At 52.7% G+C, this 18,306-nt stretch overlaps 8 protein-coding genes across 8 annotated transcripts; 3 read left to right on the top strand and 5 right to left on the bottom strand.

Moving 5' to 3' along the window:
* Positions 1-103: 103 nt before the first annotated feature.
* Positions 104-1,123, bottom strand: AYO20_04169 (hypothetical protein; the record flags this gene model as incomplete). Its single annotated transcript, XM_022642468.1, has 1 exon — positions 104-1,123. One exon carries the CDS (start codon positions 1,121-1,123, stop codon positions 104-106), a length of 1,020 nt encoding a protein of 339 aa, XP_022501565.1.
* A 373-nt stretch (positions 1,124-1,496) lies between these two features.
* Positions 1,497-3,528, top strand: AYO20_04168 (hypothetical protein; the record flags this gene model as incomplete). The annotated part of the gene is made up of 3 exons (XM_022642467.1): positions 1,497-1,567; positions 1,620-1,792; positions 1,895-3,528. 3 exons carry the CDS (start codon positions 1,497-1,499, stop codon positions 3,526-3,528), a joined length of 1,878 nt encoding a protein of 625 aa, XP_022501564.1.
* Positions 3,529-4,404: 876 nt separating this feature from the next.
* On the bottom strand, positions 4,405-5,247 carry AYO20_04167 (hypothetical protein; the record flags this gene model as incomplete). The annotated part of the gene is made up of 1 exon (XM_022642466.1): positions 4,405-5,247. The coding sequence occupies one exon, from the start codon at positions 5,245-5,247 to the stop codon at positions 4,405-4,407; it is 843 nt and encodes a 280-aa protein (XP_022501563.1).
* A 941-nt stretch (positions 5,248-6,188) lies between these two features.
* Positions 6,189-8,170, bottom strand: AYO20_04166 (hypothetical protein; the record flags this gene model as incomplete). The annotated part of the gene is made up of 4 exons (XM_022642465.1): positions 6,189-7,220; positions 7,277-7,723; positions 7,833-7,970; positions 8,036-8,170. 4 exons carry the CDS (start codon positions 8,168-8,170, stop codon positions 6,189-6,191), a joined length of 1,752 nt encoding a protein of 583 aa, XP_022501562.1.
* A 2,034-nt stretch (positions 8,171-10,204) lies between these two features.
* Positions 10,205-11,815, top strand: AYO20_04165 (hypothetical protein; the record flags this gene model as incomplete). Its single annotated transcript, XM_022642464.1, has 1 exon — positions 10,205-11,815. One exon carries the CDS (start codon positions 10,205-10,207, stop codon positions 11,813-11,815), a length of 1,611 nt encoding a protein of 536 aa, XP_022501561.1.
* Positions 11,816-13,279: 1,464 nt separating this feature from the next.
* On the bottom strand, positions 13,280-14,572 carry AYO20_04164 (hypothetical protein; the record flags this gene model as incomplete). Its single annotated transcript, XM_022642463.1, has 1 exon — positions 13,280-14,572. The coding sequence occupies one exon, from the start codon at positions 14,570-14,572 to the stop codon at positions 13,280-13,282; it is 1,293 nt and encodes a 430-aa protein (XP_022501560.1).
* Positions 14,573-15,017: 445 nt separating this feature from the next.
* Positions 15,018-16,220, bottom strand: AYO20_04163 (hypothetical protein; the record flags this gene model as incomplete). Its single annotated transcript, XM_022642462.1, has 1 exon — positions 15,018-16,220. One exon carries the CDS (start codon positions 16,218-16,220, stop codon positions 15,018-15,020), a length of 1,203 nt encoding a protein of 400 aa, XP_022501559.1.
* A 282-nt stretch (positions 16,221-16,502) lies between these two features.
* Positions 16,503-18,074, top strand: AYO20_04162 (hypothetical protein; the record flags this gene model as incomplete). Its single annotated transcript, XM_022642461.1, has 2 exons — positions 16,503-16,663; positions 16,724-18,074. 2 exons carry the CDS (start codon positions 16,503-16,505, stop codon positions 18,072-18,074), a joined length of 1,512 nt encoding a protein of 503 aa, XP_022501558.1.
* Positions 18,075-18,306: the final 232 nt, after the last annotated feature.

The raw sequence follows: 18,306 nt of genomic DNA, 5'->3' as shown, positions 1-18,306 counted from the left end.
TCGGGAGATTCTTGGTTGGAATAGCGAAGCACAGAGATCTGGGAATAGATGCAAGCGAAGAGCCGTGCCTTTGTGGTTCACATCCAAGAGATGCCGATTTGTTTCAAAATGCTTCCTGACCAACGCCGGTTCCGAACCACGTCCTCAATTCATCCCTCTCAGTCCTTGGCCCTGACGGTCCATTGGCACTGAAATACTGCGAGAGCCTCATGTTCTCGTCTTCGCCTTGGTCTGGCCACTCGGTCTTCGTTGCTGGGCCGCCCTTTTGTTCGAGCATGTCCTTGATCGTGCCCCAGCTGAAGCGGCATTCGTTCCCAAACCCCCAGACAGGGTCAATGGCAGACTTGAGCCACCCAACACATCTTGCGTCAGATGGGTATCCGGAACCCCACGATTCTGATGAGTCGTCGCCTGTCATCGACTGCTGTTGGTTGTATGCCTCTAGAAGAGCTTCGCAGCTGACGTCTCGGGTGACTTTGGCGACAACACTTGCCGCACTCACGCACGGGAATAAGCTGTCCGCCTTCTTTTCGACCGTGATCTTGATGGTGGGGAAGATCAGCTCGAGTTTCTTCTGGTAGACGGCAGGCTTGCCGATGGTGTCGACGTAGATCTCTGTCACGTTGACACCCTGGTCTAAAACGCCGCGGATCAACTCGACCGTGGCATCCATGGCCTGGGCGTTAAGATTATACGAGCCGCCGTTTTTCATCATCCCGGCGCCGATGTCGCGGGCACTGAGGGATTTGATGGCCCAGCCGGACGACTGGAAGAGATCCGTCCCGGCAGTACAAACCGCCTTCATGAGGTTTGCTCGCACCGCGGGCGTGAGGACCTTGGAGTCGTCGAAATGATACGATTCCGTAAGGAGGGACTGTTGGATCTCGACAGGGAGGTAGTAGACGCCATACACCATGGGGCCAATGACAGGGCCACGTCCAGCCTCGTCTACACCCAGAACACACTGCGTCCCTGGTGCCGATGAGGAGGCTGTCCTGACGGTGATGGCTTCGGGCACGCAGCTATAATGCGCGTAGGATCTCCCACAAAGGAGTGATTCATGGTTGTCCTGTACCGACGGCGGTATGAAGACCGCAGAGGCGGCGATATCGTCTTCCGCCATGACCGTTTTATTCTTTTATCAGTGGCTGAATCGTGAGAAATATCAGTCCATAGACCTCGTAAAGAGCACGCGAATAGCAAGGGGTTGGAGCCGAGACGCGTCGCTGAATGGCGCCCCTCAATCGTGCCGCCTTGTCGCGTCGCCTGATCTTGCTAGTCAGGCACCGGCCAATCATGCCGAACTCCCGAGTCATACCGCGCTAGTCTTAATTAGTGATTTCGACAACATTGGATGCGCGGGTGCATCTCACACAATACTGTGCCGATTGATCCTCTGCCTCGTTCTTCCAGCAGCTGCTGGCTCTGATATCTAGTGCCCATATTGCGACTCCGTGTGAAGACACGCGATACTCGGCGCTTCAACTCTGTCCACCATGGCTGCTCGACCTGCGGTCCGCCGCGAGCGCGGCAATGTTGATTATTCCGCCATCGGCAAAATGGGCAGGTGAGAAGTGTTTGCGCACCCGGTCGAAAGGCCAATGTTAACAAGCAGACAGACGTACCGGAATCACGCTCGATCACCGACCACTTGACGCAAACGGCATGGAAGAAATCTCGGGCATATTCTCGTCCCCACGCAAGCCCTCGCCGTTGAAGAATATGATGATCATGGAGAGTTTGGAGGGACACAGTACCTTGGCCGAGTCGCCGCAGAGATCGAGCCCCAGAAGTACGTGCATTCGCCATGGAGAAGCCGACCATCAGACCGGGATAAACTCGTGTCTTTGTCAAGTGCGACTTATGCGCCCAGGTTGAACTAACACCAACATAGGCCCTGGTCCTACTCCTAGTCAGGTGCTGTCGTCTCGTAGGAAGAGTCGCGCAACACCTGTCCCCCTTCCCAGATCGTCGTCGCCGAGGAAAAGCGGTATTAGTGGTACCGCAAGAAAGAGTAATGGCGTCGATATATTCTCCACTCGGAAGAGCCTGCAACCTGAGGACGCAGAGGATCACGAAAATGTAGCAGAGCCCACGCCGACTCGGAGCCAGCCACATCTGCCACTCAGGAAATTCGACCCAAGTCCGCAGAGACCACCACTAAGAGACATTACCACTCCCCGTTCACAGAAAACCCCCAAACCGAGACCAAGTACTGAAATGCAGCGCATCGAAAACGAAGTCTACACGCCTATCGATGAGATAGACTTTGATTCATACATACAACCAATCGAAGAAACGGAGGTGCCAACGAGCGATGCTGTCGATCTTGTTCCGTCAATTGAGCAAGTAGAAAGCCCTTCCGCCCACCGGAACAGACAACTTTCAGCGGAGCCCAGTGATCTTTATGGCGGGTCTGATGACGAAGTAGCGGAACAAGACAAGGAGCCTCAACTGCCCTTATCTGAATCAACGCCGAACAAAGCAAATTCGAGAAAGAAGCGGAAATCGGATGTACTTGAAGAGGCCGACAAGGCACCATCGCCCATGCCCAAAAAGGTGCGCAAAAAGCAAGGACGGATTCCCACCCGCAAGGATACTGCACAACCTACTTCGGCCTCAAACTGGATGTCACCAGAGCCAGACGTTAGGGTAGAAACAAAACAGGCCCTGGCAAACAAGGATACAAATCTTCAATTGACCTCACGACAGCAAAAAGAACTGGATGAGATTGTTGAAAGGGTAAAGGCAAGACCTGGCCCACCGAGGTCACTTTACATTCTACGCAGGGAAACCCCCGCAGACGACAGTGTCCGGCATACCAGGAGCGGCCGTGCCAGTGTCAAGCCCCTGGCGTATTGGCGGAACGAGCGGTGTGTCTATGGCGCCAGTCCAGGTGGTGGTAGCCTAGCAGACGGCGCCAGGTTCCCATTGAACAGCATCAAGGAGATTGTGCGGATCGAAGAAGTCGAGCCGAACATTGGAAAGAAGAAATCGAAGGGCAAAAAGAACGCAAAGGGTAAGGGCAAGGCACGGCAAAGATCAGTGGAAGCATCCGACTCCTCTGATTCAGAGTTGGACGTAGACGAGATTCCCGAAGATCCAAACGCCGAGCCATGGGAGACTGGAACCGGCACATTTCGAGGCATTGTCTCTGTTTGGGACAACGAAGGACAAACACCAACAGAAGAGGAAGAGGAAGTTGAAATAGCCCATGCTCCCGCGGCGATCAAGACATGCGAAGTTAAGGGCTCGAGCACGCATGATGGTCCCACGTTCCGCTATGCCAAACTGCTGTCCACGAAATTCTTCGGCACTGGACTGGTGGACCTACCGCCTGGAGGAATAAAACGACCCAAGAACAGTCGGAAAATGCACATGAGTTTCTTCGTCGTCAAAGGAAGGGTCACAGTGACTGTCGGTCCGGCGGGTGGTGAGGAAACGGGGGGCATGAGTCGTTTCAGCATAGGGAAAGGAGGCTTTTGGCAGGTTCCCAGAGGTGAGTTGATGCCCATGACAGACTTCTAAATGATAAGATTGACCCAGCTGACTTTTGTGGCACCAACCCTAGGCAATCAATATTCTATCGAGAACGAGATGGAGAAGCCGGCCAGGATATTCTTTAGCCAGGGCTGCGAGCCTGCGCCGGCTGGGGAACATGCTCGACCTTGACTGCCTGAAGCTTTGTATTTGGAACGATCCCGACGTCTTCCTTTGGGCCTTTGGGACGAATGATAGCACACTTCAACAGGTCAGATCTAGCGACTTGAATATACTTTTTTGGGTATGGCCTTGGTGCCAAACACGTGGTTCTGGAGATACAGTAGACTTGGAAGGTCTCCAGCCACCCACCAGCTGTCCGATAGTAACGTGTTGAGTCAGCGAGTACGATGCATTGCCAGACATGTTGACTTGCAAGCTGGCAACGAGGCTGCGCTCACAAAATCATACCAGCAAGGGTGGCCGGGAAATCCTGTTTTCTTCTCCCTTGTTTACAATCACGCAGCGCCGGCCTTGTCATTTCTTGATCGCTATACCCGTAAATGGTCCGTCCAACGACTGCTCCTCTCCCTTCGAGCTTGTTGTGCTTGGTGGTGGCTCCATCATCGATCCCCACGGAGATATTCATGGATGACCAGCGCAGCCCCTCGATGCGATGTTGGGGATGTTCCCTCCCTCCCTCTGGAGTGATTGCGATCCCTGTGCCTTCCTTATCTCTTTGTTGTCCATCTCGAGGCCACGGTATTCCTGTCGCGTGATCTCGTGCTGGCATCTTTCATGATGAGCGTTCGGAGCGGCTTGGTCGACAGATCACCCGGGAAGGCCGTTTTCTCTGCCACCAGTCCTGGCCGGCGCTCTTCGTCGTTAACAAACCAACGCTCAACTAGCCTCCATCATGCGTATTCAGATTTCTTCCATGTCCTCGTCTAGCAGATCGTTCAGCGGTGGGAAGTCGCCCACTTCGACCTTCTCCGGCCTGACAAAGACACCGTACTTGTCCGCACACTCAAACACCCTTTTGGTTTCTTGTGCACGCTTGCCACCTTCTTCCTCCTCGAGCTCGACTTGCACGCTGCCGTCGTTCTTCCCCACTGGCTCATCCAGCTCCACACCGACCCAGAGACACCCTTCCTCTCTCTGCCCGCCCAACCCAGGAATCTCCCCCGCGTACCTCACGGTGCCCCTTCTACCATCGTCGCGCCCCACCCGACACCTCAAACCCAATGTGATGCCGCGCGCCTTCATCTCCCTCTCGTCCTTCTCCCTCCTCTCCTCCACCAGCTGCGCCTGGGATTTGGCGTGGGGATCGAAGCGGCCCAGTTTTTGACGGCGCTTCCATGCGAGCACCGAATCCTCCAATTGCTCGTACTGGGTCTCGGGCATTTGGTATTTCTCCACGGAGCTGAGGTCCGCGGCCAGGAAGTTGAGGTTCTGCCGCAGCTGCGGGGGCCGCGTGTCCTGGACTTGGATCTCGGAGCCCTTCCTGAGCCCAAACCGGGGCTCCGATAGAAGCGAGGAATCACCGGTTAAGGCGATCCAGGTCCCATCTAAAGCATTCGTGCGGAGCGTCTGTGACGACGCTGGAATCCCCGTGATGGGCTCCAGTTTCGACTTCAACTGCGAGACCGTCCATGTCGGGGTGATCCGGCGCTCTGCAGAGAGGAGCGGTGGGCCAGTGGGATTGCTATCGTTTGGAACGACTATTTGCATCGCGATGTCGGTTGGGGCCTGGGTTGAGAGTGACATCTTGGGAAAGGTTTGGCCTATCAGCGTGGTGGATCAACGCTCTTCCCGGGTCACAAGTTTTGTTGTCACGAATATTTTGTATCTGTGCGGATCTCTGTGTGTTTGAGGGAATGGCACAATTTGTAATAGGAAAAAGGACGATGCGCGGAGGAACTCAGGACATCACAATTCCAGGTTTCAAATGACTGTATTTCTTAAATGACAGGGAATATTTCCCTGTTCGCGCCAAGCCTGGGCTGCCCAGAGCATGCGTACTAAACGGCAATGCTGCATTCATTCTCTGAGGATGTCTATGCTGAACGATAGAGTACCTGGTAGATATGAATCATGGGATGTATCCACTTCAGTTATTCAGAGGTATTAGGTTTCCACGTATCTAAGGGCCCCTTTGTCAGTATGGTACATACCTCGTCCACAGACTTGGTCCGTTTGGCAACGATTCGCCTTGGCACGCCAAACAGGCGTGTTCCCTCAATCTCAATGTTTGGCATTGTTTGCTACCTTGTTTTTCTCTTTATCCTTTGTATTCTCTGTTGACCAGGTGCTCTGTTTGCTTGTCCCGGCTTTGGAGCATCGTGTTTTAAGCGCCGAGCCTTGAGGGCAGCATAAAGACCTTTCCTCAACCGCGGGTCGTTCCAAGAATCCTTGTGAAATGTCTAAATAGCTGTGTTGTTCATCAACTTTATCCAGGCTCCAGTCCAGTTTCTGCGTACTCCCTTTTTCTTATTCAACTCATTCACCCAACATGGTGTTGGTGATGCTGGTGAAGGTGCCAGTTCCGGTGTTTGACTGCATCCAAAAACTATTCATTTCATTGATACAGCCCATCCATTCAAAGTGACTTGCGACACCCCATCGAGCTGCACACCGTTTTCGGGCTTCTTGTGGACAGTCTCAAGCTGCCTATCCACGTCTTCCCCAGAGAAAAAATCCTGTCTCAATCAGTGGCGGTCGACTTCAACCACCACCACCACCACCTCCTCCTCCTCCTCCTCCTGTGCTACTGGCGCCACATCTTCGTTCAACAGCTCGCGCTCTGCCTGCGGTAGATTTCGACGGAGGATCTTTCCCGAGGGAGATCGAGGGATTTGCTTGACGAATATGACATCTCCCGTGATGTGCTTGTACGAGATGAGCCTGGAAGCGACGAAATCTTTGACATCCTGCTCCGTCAATGATGGTCTGGAATCCCCGCTCGACCGAACCACATAGGCCATGGGAAAAGTATCCCACAGTCCTAAGTCATTCGTCCGAATATCGCCAGCAATAGCGACATCTGCAATCTGCGGATGCTGAACGAGGACACTTTCGATCTCGCTTGGCGAGACTTGCCACCCTTTGACCTTCAACGTCTCTTTGATCCTGTCAGAATAGTGCAGGAGGCCTCCCTCAACGGATAAGAGATCGCCAGTGCGGTAAAATCCTTCCGGGTCGAAGGAGTCACGATCGGCTTCTGGATTTCCCAGATAGCCAGAAAACAACGTCGGGGCTTTGATAAACGCTTCTCCAGCCTCGCCTTCTCGGAAAATCAAGTTGCCCTCCGCACCCACCAACTTCATTTGAGCATTTGGCAGCAATCGTCCCACGCTCCCCGAAAAGTCCCTCTGCTTCGAACTGCCCAGAGAATGCCAGCCTGCCTCGGTCGTCCCCCAGCATTGGGCAATCACTGCCTCGGGATCCAGAACATCGTACAACTTGTTCTGCACGCTTGCAGGAAGAGCGGCACCGGCGCAGATGACATAACGGAGGCTTTGGAGAAGGGGCACATCTGAAGCAGGGAGTCTGGTTAGGGCGCCAATGATCGGAGGCGAGACTGGCGTATCGGTGATGGTGAATCTCTGCAGGGCTTGCAAATATTCCGAAAGCGACCACTTTGGCAGGAAGAAGGTGGGCAGACCCAATCGGAGCGGCAAAACCAGAGCCAGGGGTGATGCAAATGCGTGAAAGACAGGTAGACAGATGAGCTGTGATGGCTATGAAGCATGTCAGTGTTATCTCTGCAACCTCTGGAATCTGCATGGTACAGTACTCGATACGGTCTATGACGGAAGGTAGCTTCCAAGGTTGCAGTCAAGGCCACGATATACCGATGCGAGATCATGGCGGCCTTGGGAAGACCCGTTGTTCCACTCGTCATGGCATACACAGCAATGTCTTCTTGATCAGGCTTACCATCTGCCGCGCGAACGTACCAATCAGCCGCAGGCTCACGCAATAGTGTACGCCAGCTGGCGTAATCTCGACGTCGGACTTGGTATGAGGTGTCATGGGATTCGATGACGAAAATTTGGGAATTGGTTTCGCAGTGAGTGACTGCTTCAACCATTGGCTCGATGCAGTCCACCTGAGCAAAGATGACCTTGGGCTTTGTGAGGCCGAGCAAATGAATCAATTCATCTTTGGTGTATTTGGGATTGGACCCAACAACACGAGCCCCGGATCCGATTGTCGCCAACCAGATCAGGGGATACCAGATCTATCCTCGACCCCAAGCCGAACCCCTGGTCAGCCCAGTCACACAGCAGCAAGGTGAAGCAGTGGGCATGGCGGCAATAGCCGGTTTGAGCAACGGGACAAAGACTCACGTTGTTAAAGGCATGCAGGCACACGCATTCTCCCTCCTTTAGCCCCAGCGCCCGAAGGCTGTGGATCAGTTGAAGAACGGTCCGAAGAGCTTGCTGGGCCGAAATCCTATTGGATGGATCATTGGCATCGATGAAGATCTGCGAACACAGGTGACAAGGGTCAGCATCAAACCCAGAAGACTGCCACAGTTCAAGCAGCTTACCGGGCAACTATTGTCATATTGGCTGAGATTGGCAAAAACAAAGGTCAAGATGTCAGTGGGTGGAATCTGAATGGATTTTGGACCAGTCCAGACAGGATCGACAGCTTCTGTGGGGTGCTGTTGGGACAGAGACATGGTGTAACGAGGGGCTTGCAGACAGTGAAGACAGGTGTCACAGCTCTATGGACGGTCAGGTAGGACAAGAGATGACAGAAGCACACCTCTGGTGAGCACGAGTGAGAAGCAAAGACGGATAAACTGTAGGAAGCTGTGAGATGAGACCGATCCCGCGGTCAGCGAAGCACGAGGCCAGAAGATAGGGAATTGAGGCTACACCTACAACCTGGAGTGAAAAGGCCTTCTAGGAATACGTGACTAGGTGGAGGTGAGTGAAGAGGGTGAAAATTTAGGAAATGTCACTAATTACCATCGGGCTGACTGGGTAGACGAGCTGCCCGCAGGGAAGAAGGCCAGGTCGACGCCGGGTTCATTATTGTCTATCGTCATCATCGTCTCATTGGGGCTGGTCCACCGCAGCAATGCATCTATGGTGGGCAGGAGCATCTGAAATATGAGATGTGGGTGAGAGAAACAACCAGAGTCGCCGCCATGAGCCATACGCCATACGCCGTCCACCTCCATACCAGGGTTGCTACATGGGTGGCTCGATATGCAGAGAGATTTTCTGACAGCGGCTCCATTAGTCACCTCCAGCCAGCGGACAGAAGCTACTCGTCTCTCGTTGTTCCCTGCTCCTTGTTCACCTTGTGGTCTTCCATCTCTTGCTTGGCCTTGACTTCCCACCTGGCTCTTTTAGCACGAGAATGGTGGAGATACAGAGGCTGCGGGAGGAGCAGGAGGACGAAAAGGATGCTGGTAGTGGCGGGAACAGTGGCAGTGGCGGTGGCAGTTGGCAAAGAGACATGAGAAGTGAGAAGGACAAAGGAAGAATACAGAATACGACTGCAGACTGCACCAGGACTACCAGATGCATCAGGACGCAACTCACTCGCTCGGCTCTTGCCATTCATTCTCTTACTGTCCCAATGCGAATCGATATATTGGCGGCAAGTCTATCAATTGGCTACCGACAAGACAGAACTGCAGTAGCTGGGTCATTCCACATCCCTGATTAATCGATCCAAACCCGTGGGTCAAATGCTCCTTTGGGATCCTCGATGTATCAGCATGCCTTATCCTTATCCTCTATCCTCGTCCTCGTTTACGTCCTCGTCGCCCCCATTCAAATCCAGTCCTGTGGCAAGCAACAGACGCACGCACACGACGAACACACAAACACGAGTTCCCCACGTCTTTGTATTCCTACTGGCATATTCACGTCCTCATCCGGCATACCACAGCCAAAACAGCACTTCCCACCAAGCATCTCGCCATCTGCCGTCTCTCGCCTCTCGCCTCTCCCTCCTCGTGTACCTCACAGACCTTCAATCGGGTCCCTTCTGAGCTCGCCTCGAGTTTCTGTCATCCTTCGGCTTCGGCTGCGTGATTTCTCATTGTCCACGTTTTCGAGTCACCATCTGCTCCCCGGTTTTTCATCAACTTCCTTGGCTTCTCAGCTGCTCAGCTGCCTTCACTCCTCGCCGAGTCACTTGCCACTTGATCCTACCGTGGCCTGCTCGCCGGATCATCTTCAGAGCCGTATATTCTACCTACCGTGATCCGATCTCGATTCACTTGTTGGGGACTGAAGAAACAAGAACGCACTTCGGCTTGCCATTGATCGCTTCCGCTCGAACCTCCCGCATTGCTATAAGGCTTCCGAATACCTCCCGTCAGATGAGATTACCCAAAGCTATCCCATTGCACACCAGTCACGTACTTTCGGTAACTTGGAAAAACAAACCTGGTGAGTACTCGTCTGTCCCATCCAGTTCACATGGTCCAGACTGCCTCACTCTTCACTCGCAATCTTATCACTGGTCAAAACACACAACAATTCCATACTTCACCTACTGCTTTTTCCCTCAGAGTCGTGTTCCTTACTCTGACGCGGTCCACGGGCCTGATGTCCTGGCAAGATCGCGTATCACTTATGATCACTTTCTTCCTCATTGTGACCTGTTTGTCTGCCCCCAGCACTCCCTCGCAAACGCAGTTGCTTAGGTCGCCCCAACAGTTTACTAAGATACCGCATCCAGGCCTTGCACAATGGAAACATCAGCTTCAGCATCCTTTCACACCCTCGAATCTCAAGAGCACAATCGAGAACGCTTCCATGTCAACGGAAGAGGGTCCTTAGAAAGCCATATTGTCACTCGGAACCTCTTTGGCAGTTCCAACAAGCTTAACTATCCAACAACACAAGTCGATGGCGCAAATCCCATGGGATTGTCTCGAGGACCTTCGGTGTTGGCGGCGGCTGGTGCTAAGGTCACACAAGATCACACATCCTCCAGATCAGGTTCAGTCATCCTCGAGAAGCAGCCCGTACCCGAGATAAAGATGCCTGACAAAAAATACACCCGCTTCCTGCGTAACCTACGGTGGACCATTTTCTCCGTATATCGCCGCCTCAACACGCTTGCCGTAACTGCCAATATCATAGTCATCATTGTTCTCGCTACACAGCATAAACTCCTCTCCATGTCACCGGAATGGGCTGCGACTGCTGTGTCCATCAATCTGACTGTGGGGGTTCTGGTTCGACAAGAATTGGTCATCAATGCGCTCTTCTGGACCTTTGGCCAATGTCCCCAATGGTTCCCACTGCGTTTGCGTCGATTAGCAGCAAAGATATATCACCTGGGCGGTCTACATAGCGGTGCAGGAATCTCAGCAGCTGTGTGGTTTGCCTTTTTCAACGTGTCGACCGTCAGAGCACTGCAATCTGGATCATTGCGTCGACACCAGAACAGCATTCCGATCATCACCGTCATCCTTGATGTGCTCTTGATCTCCATAATCACTATGGCCCATCCCGGCATACGCGCGAGAATGCATAACCAGTTTGAGCTAGTTCATCGCTTTGCCGGCTGGACGGCTGTGGGATTGTTTTGGGCCGAATTCGGTCTCTTGACAGACGCAAGAGTCCACGATAGCTCTTACAACGTCCCTGCGCAACAACTTGTCTTCGAAAGCCCCGTCTTTTGGACACTTGTGATTGCCACCATTTCGATTGCATTGCCGTGGGTATGGCTACGAAAAGTCTCGGTGAATGCAGAGCCATTGTCAGATCATGCTATACGTCTCCACTTTACATATACAAACTTGCCCCTCTGTGCTGCTCCACGACTATCAGACAGTCCACTTCTCGAATGGCATGCGTTTGCTGGTATTCCAGGAGAAGACGGACGCGGCTTCTCGGTCCTTGTATCCAAGGCTGGCGACTGGACTTCTCGGTTGATCAGATCACCGCCGACGAAACTGTGGGTGCGTGGCATCCCGACGATGGGCGTGCTTCACGTGGCTCCAATCTTCAAGAAGATGGTTCTGGTCGCCACCGGCTCTGGAATTGGTCCCATCATGTCGCTGCTACATAAGAGGGATATCTCATGTCGGATACTTTGGTCTACCCCTGATCCCGAGGTCACATACTCGAAGCGCGTCATCGACGTTGTTCGTCGTGCTGATCCAGAAGCCATCATTATCAACACCACCCTCTCTGGAAGGCCCAACCTCGTCAAACAGACTTACGAGCTGTTTGTTATGTCCGGTGCGGAAGCGGTCTTCGTCATATCCAATCCAAAAGTAACTAGGAGGGTGGTTTATGACCTGGAGAGTCGGGGAGTTCCTATTTTCGCTCCCATATTCGACTCATAAGAACCCACAACGACCACAACCGGTCCTGGTTTCTGACAAAACCACCAGAGCTGGGAGTCTTGCATATATGGGAGACGTTGTGTTTCGGGATCATGTCGAATTCTTGTCTGGCGTCTCAGAGGATAGCGGTGTCTTTTTACGGGAGTGGTCCACTTGTTGCGGATAACCGCTGTCCGATCATTTGCAACGGTCGTCAAACGAGCGTGTCGCAGCCTAGGAGCTTCCGGACTTATTTCTTTTCGTCTTTTTGTCATCATGAAAACTCTCGGGTCTGGACTTTTCGGAAACATTCAACTCTATGCCATGGGTATACATAGCCTAGGCGAGGCTGGCACAAAGCATTTTATGGCCACATCGACCAGAGGTCTCATGGGCATCGATAGAAGCTAACTGGCGAGCATGACATGCTGCAAATGATAGAGTATGTATCAAAGATGCAAGTCTCTTTTCGGAAGTTTCAAATGATGAATTATTATGCCATTATTCTCCATGATCTGCTGTCACTGGAGTCATGACTTTTGCTTGTTATCAATTCTCGAAAAGTGTAAATCACGACATCGAAGTCCAGGGGACTGACTCTTCACGAGCCTCGAATCTGAGACAACACGCTGCGACATTGAGGTTGACACGCTTAACCATTTGGGAAGATCTGATCAGCCAACACAATCATGTTGGCCGGCAACGAGGAAGAAAGGGTCTCTCGGTCGAGTTTTCTTACAGATAGATAGATATCCCTCCTCTGCGATCGCATCCTTTGAGACCGTGAGCAGCCCAGTCAGTACATGGACCTACTACCTACAACAGCAGGAAATACCAGGCAGACAGGCAGTTGGCAGGACAGGTCTGTCTACCGACTCGCAGCCCCATCTTCTATTGCGGTGGTCGCGGCTCACACGCCTCAAGACTTTGCCAAAAAACAAAGAAGGATCGCTTTCCAGTTTTTGTCTTCTTCTTCTTCTTCTTCTTCTTCTTCTTCTTCTTCTTCTTCTTCTTCTTCTTCTTCTTCTTCTTCTTCTTCTTCTCCTCCTCTGACTCCAATTGCAGCGCGACCATTTTTGTATTTTTCCCGATCTTGTACTGACTGACCAGAGTGTATTTGACCCTCCTCCGCCATCTTTTGGATGCTACAGAGGCAAAAGACTAGGTGGTGGTGTCGAGGTTTTTGTCTCCTCGCAAGCCCACTCTGAATGTTGCGTCAAAACCTCATCAGAAAACCCCCAAGTGAGATTCTAGATCGTGCTGAATTCCGCGGCTGAATCATCAAAACGACTCGCACGTAATGTTTCCCGACCATATGACAATCCTCTGAATAGCATTGACTGAGCAGCAAGAGACCGACCTCTTCCTCGATGCATCTGGCACGGCATTGTATTTCGTGACCCATCAGTGTTTGCGTATGCGATGCGTGCAGCTCACGCGCAGCACAGCTGTGGCCAGGTTACATCTTGCCGGGATGGCCTACCCTCATTGCTGCCCGGGCTGCCTAGGACGGCTCTCCAATTTCTTTCCCGGAGGCTTGTGGACCTGATTGAATGCCTGTTTGTGCGTCTGTCCCGTGGCTACACGAGTCTTGCTCGCATTGATATCGGTCTTGGAGATGCCCGCGCCGTGCCAAAGAAATCTCTCGAAGAACCGAATATCCTCTTGAGCTTTGTGGTACATGCTCTCGTATACGTTGAGGCGCTTCTTGCGCGGACGAGGCGCAGTTTCGGGTCCTTCGTCGGACGAGTCCTCCAGCTTGATTATCACGCGAGGGCCGCGCAACGGTAGTGCGGCATCTGGCGACGACGGAGATGGTTCGATGGCTCTTCTGTCAACCTTGTTCTTTTTCTTCTTCTTCGATGGTGTAGGGTCCTCTGTGCTCGCTGTTTCTTCCTTGTAAACCCCAATCGGCGTTTCGCCATCCAAGCTCTTTCGCTTTCTTGACGCCTGAACAACATTCTCCGATGATATTTCTGCCCTTCTCTCTCTTTTGTTCATCGAGGGTGTCCGAGGATTATGTTCGGTGGTGGTGGCTTCTCGCTTGAAAACATCGGAGAAAGATGGTATGGACGTGTTGGGCGAGATTTTGGGCCCTAAACGAGGCTTTCTTCGCCTGGATTGAGAGTTAGATTCATGGGTTCTCGTCCATCCTCGAGCTGCATTGCTTGTCGGAGTAGAAATGGTAGCAAAGGACTCTTGTTGCGGGCCTATGTCTACTGCATGCTGACCCGTGAACCGATATTCCCTCCCTAAGAAGCTGATCAGACCAGCGAAAAACCGATCCACAACGGTCCCCGACTCTGGAAAGTATCGAGCAGGTATGAGGGAGGCTAACAAGTGGCACTTTGCCGCAACACCCCGGGATCTCCTCAGAGCACTTCGCCGAAGATCAGTTGGACATGTCGCATTGACAACTTTCAAGGCTTCGTGTAAGACAAACTTGTCCCAAACTGGAACTCCTGCATGTTCGCTTTTAACCTGTGGCAGAAGTCTACCGACTTGTCGAAGATGGTCTGCAATTAGAGCATGAGGATTCTCGGGAAACGACATGAAATCGAGAACATCGGTGCCAACTTGAATGCGAGGTATTGCGGGTACCCTCATTGCGCGAGGTGCTGTGGGGAGAGGTCTTTCTGGCAACTGCTGCTTGATGCGATCGATCATGACTGTTGAGGTATTTCGCGGAGTGACATTTGAGAGGACGAGGTTTTCTGCGGGTGTGGCAGACGCGGGCGCCGCTGGTCTGCTGGCTTTGGGCCTGGAGGGTTCCTCCATAATTGGGACACAGATGAGGCACCGTTGAGGAACTGGACGTGTTGGATGAGCTCTCGTTCGGGATCGACCGAGGTAAAGACGAGAAGCGCAAATTGATACAGAACAAGATGAAGGGGGGGCTGGAAATCAATAAGGCAGCAGGTGTTGTAGTTGAACGCGATCTGACTGCTCAGGAGGATTGTACTCATATGACAGGCCAGTGCCATTTGCCAAGTGACGTGCAGCAGGGTGCAGTTAAAAGTGAGGAGGTCGTTAGTCTGCCACCATCGTGAAGTACTGCATAGTGATCACTTGGATGGCCTGCGGTCATTGATTGACATGTCGGTTTGGGTCGTCCGCCCTTGTCATAGAGGCCATAGAGGTGCCGTTCCGTAACCTGGAGGTCAAATTGTGTCCATGTTCAACAGGCCTTCGATACAAGTGTCTTCCAATACTAGCAGTTCAATCATTCATCTGCGAAGACCCAACGTCCGCCCTTGAGCGCCTCTTGATACCGCTTCTCGACCTCGTCCCTCTGTCTCTGCCGTGCCTGTTCCTGATTCTCTTGTTGCTCCTGTGTGGAAGGAATATCGACATCCCAAAATCCTGGAGGCGTAGACGGTGGCGCAAAGTTTGCTCGGTGCATCCTTCCATACTCTTTCGCAAGTAGATTTGCTCGAGCCTCATGCACTAGATTCGCTCTCGCCAAGGGCGTCAGTGAACGAATCTTGTCCCCTGACCCAGAGCCGAGAAAATCACGCAACAGGTCGTCTTCTGAGACATTAGGATCAGGGGGTAGTGTCTCCGCCAAAACCCTGAAGTTTGCACCACAGCATTCTGGTCGCGTACAATTTGGTAGGCACTTCCTCGCTTCCTTGTTGCGGACAACCTCTTGGAATGCGTAATCAAGGCCTCCTGTGTATTTAGGATTGACCTTGAAATCAGAGAGATCAAGCCGAACGGCTGGCCGTGAACGGAGTGGCTCTTTCTTCTCTGATACTCTGCTTGTAGCAGGAGGCTTCCTGGCTGAATGGGAATGAGGTGGAACAGGAGTAGGAGGGGTCGGTGCTGTTAGCAATGCCTGCAGCCGTTGACGGGGCGAAGTCTTTGGATGAGCCTTCTTCTCCGATGGATTTCCCGTATCTTCTCGGTTGTGATCAATGCCATCCTCTGCGAGAGACGAGATTGCCTCCGCGCCTCGCTCACTCAATCCCGTGGGATTTTGTCCTTGGACAGAACGGCCGCCTAAAGGTACGTTGAGTTCAATTTCTTGCAGTGGTTCTATCTTCTCTACACTGTGGACTCTTTGACGTTTTCGACCGGAGCTCTTTGGAGTTTGCTCTTCGCCCGACACAATGGGAGATGAGAGATGTCGATTCTGTGAGCGTCTTTTCTCCTTACGGAGCTGATTCTTCAGACTGTCAATCTCTGCTTGCTTCTCTGCATCTTTCCGGAATAGTTGGTCCAGCTGGGCCACAATCTCTGGCCCTGCATTTTGTTTACCTGCCTGTGCCTGTCGTAATTCCTGAATCTCGCGCTTGAGTCTTTCGTTTTCGTCTTTCAGACGCTCGATGGTCCTATTACTGCTATCAAGCTGCCGTTGAAGAGCTTCGCTCTGTGTAAGAGCGAGGACGAGGGTCGAAGTAAGTGACAGCGTAGCAGTGGACATGTCTGAGGTTGTGTGTCAACCACCTCTATAGGTAGAAGCTGTCTAAAGTTGAGGCGCGGTTGGGTTGGACGCGTCGAGGACTGTTGTACGAGTACCTCGTACTCCGTACAAGTACTCGGCTGGTTGGTCCATGCACGCCTTAGTCAGCCTGCGGAGACTCAGTGCGGCTTGGGTGGCTCCGTGATCGGTGGGGCAGACGGCGACCAGATCTCCAGGCTCTTTGACGGTGAAACTCTATCGAACAATCCTGCTTCCAACCCACGTAGAGGCTGCGCCCTTGAGATGCCGAAACGAAGACGGAGCAATGATGATACTGGCAAGCAGCCAGCGCCAGCGAAACGAAGTCGCACCGGGTCCAAGCGTCATCTGCTGGACATCAGCGACGAGATTCTCCTGCGCATCTTATCATTTCTCCCTATCAAAGACTTGCTGAAGACCGAGTGGTGAGTACCTCGTACCTGAAGCAATACCCGTGTGCTCCCTTTTCGCTAATCCGTCCACAGTGTCTCACGCCGACTTTATTCCCTCGCTACCGATCGCGGAATCTGGAAGGTGAAATATATGCAAACATGGGTGCGGCCGCGCTTGCGACGGCTTCCACCTGCAGGCACAGGGCACCACGATCACTCGGTCGATTGGAAAAGCCGGTTCAGGATTAAATCAAATTGGTCAAAAGGCCAGGCCAGATTAAAGGAGGTTGAGGTCGCTCAGCCGCCTGCACCACCCGTGATTGCGAAAGTCCATCGGGGCATGATATTCACGGTCGATCCAACCAATGGCTTGCGAATTTGGTCTCAGCGGGATGTGACCAAGACACCAAAGGCGCAGGCTCAACTTCATGGACCGTCGACCGCCACCTGCATGGCTGTAGAATCCATCGACGACACAACCTATATCTTGCTTGGGTTCGACGATGGATCTCTCTCGATTTACATCTACGATCATGAGGGCCAGATCGAGCGCCGGTCAAGCCTCCAGTCCGCGGACGGATCCCTAATGGCTATTTCTCTAGCTTTTCCCTACGTGATGACGGTCTCCAGAACAAAGTACCTGAGCCTGTATCAGTGCGACTCGAAGGGGATTCGAGACGGAAACGCGATCGATATATCGACAATTGCTCGACTGCAGTCCGATGCCTCCTTTGCGCCCATTTCGGTAGCCTTAAGACGCGCCCCAGACCAGGTCATTGCGACTATCGCGTATGCGTTTAGCAGATTCCAGTCCGGATGGTGTGTTGGGTTACAGGAAATTCGTCTGTCCACCGCCGGCAGAGTCCTGGACAGCAGATTGGCGTCAACCTTGGGCCGTCCCTACACAGGCTGGAGCAAAGGGGATATGACCACCCGATCGACAAGTTCTCTGCCGTTGCCTCTGCACCCTCAACTGATGAATCCGCCTACCTCTCTTTCTTACCAACATCCGTTTCTGATCGGGACCTTGGCAGACAACACAATCATATCGTTCCTCGTGACTTCAAATGATGAAAAGCTAGAGATTAGCGCCGGACGACGTCTTTGGGGTCACACGTCGGCAGTATCAGGCGCAGAAGTCAACAACCGGGGCAAAGCCGTGTCGATCAGCTCTCGCGGAGATGAAATGCGAGTTTGGGAACTGGAACCTGTGATGGCCACTGAAAACCAACCTCGGGCCAGCACTCAGATCATAGCGGTCGATGCACTGTGTGGTGGCGCTGAACTATTGCGGGGGCGAAGTCCCACGCTGGGATTCGCCTTGGGCGAGCTAAGACGCGAGATGGAGCTCACGCGACGATGGGTTGGCTTCGACGATGAACAGGTGGTGGTGCTGGGCGAACGAGGTCAACGACAGATTATGGCATTGTACGATTTTACGTAGCATGGAACGAGAGTTTTTCTTCGTTTTTCGATTTGAACAAGCACATATACACAAGATCTCAGTCTCGAGATCAGGCTCAAGATGCGTTTCGACTTGTCGAAATGTATCAACGTCTGGTGACAACGGCCCTTATCTGCAACGACGACGAATAGGATGCAAGGAAGCCTTCCGCGTGGCTACAGGAATGCCAGGAGAGGAGCCTGAAAAGATCCAGACCAACGGCACAACAAGG

Source organism: Fonsecaea nubica, assembly GCF_001646965.1.
Source record: "Fonsecaea nubica strain CBS 269.64 chromosome Unknown Scaff21, whole genome shotgun sequence".
Lineage (NCBI taxonomy): Eukaryota > Fungi > Ascomycota > Eurotiomycetes > Chaetothyriales > Herpotrichiellaceae > Fonsecaea > Fonsecaea nubica.
Note: the sequence above shows the minus strand (reverse complement) of the source record. Positions and strands in the feature narration are given on the sequence as shown.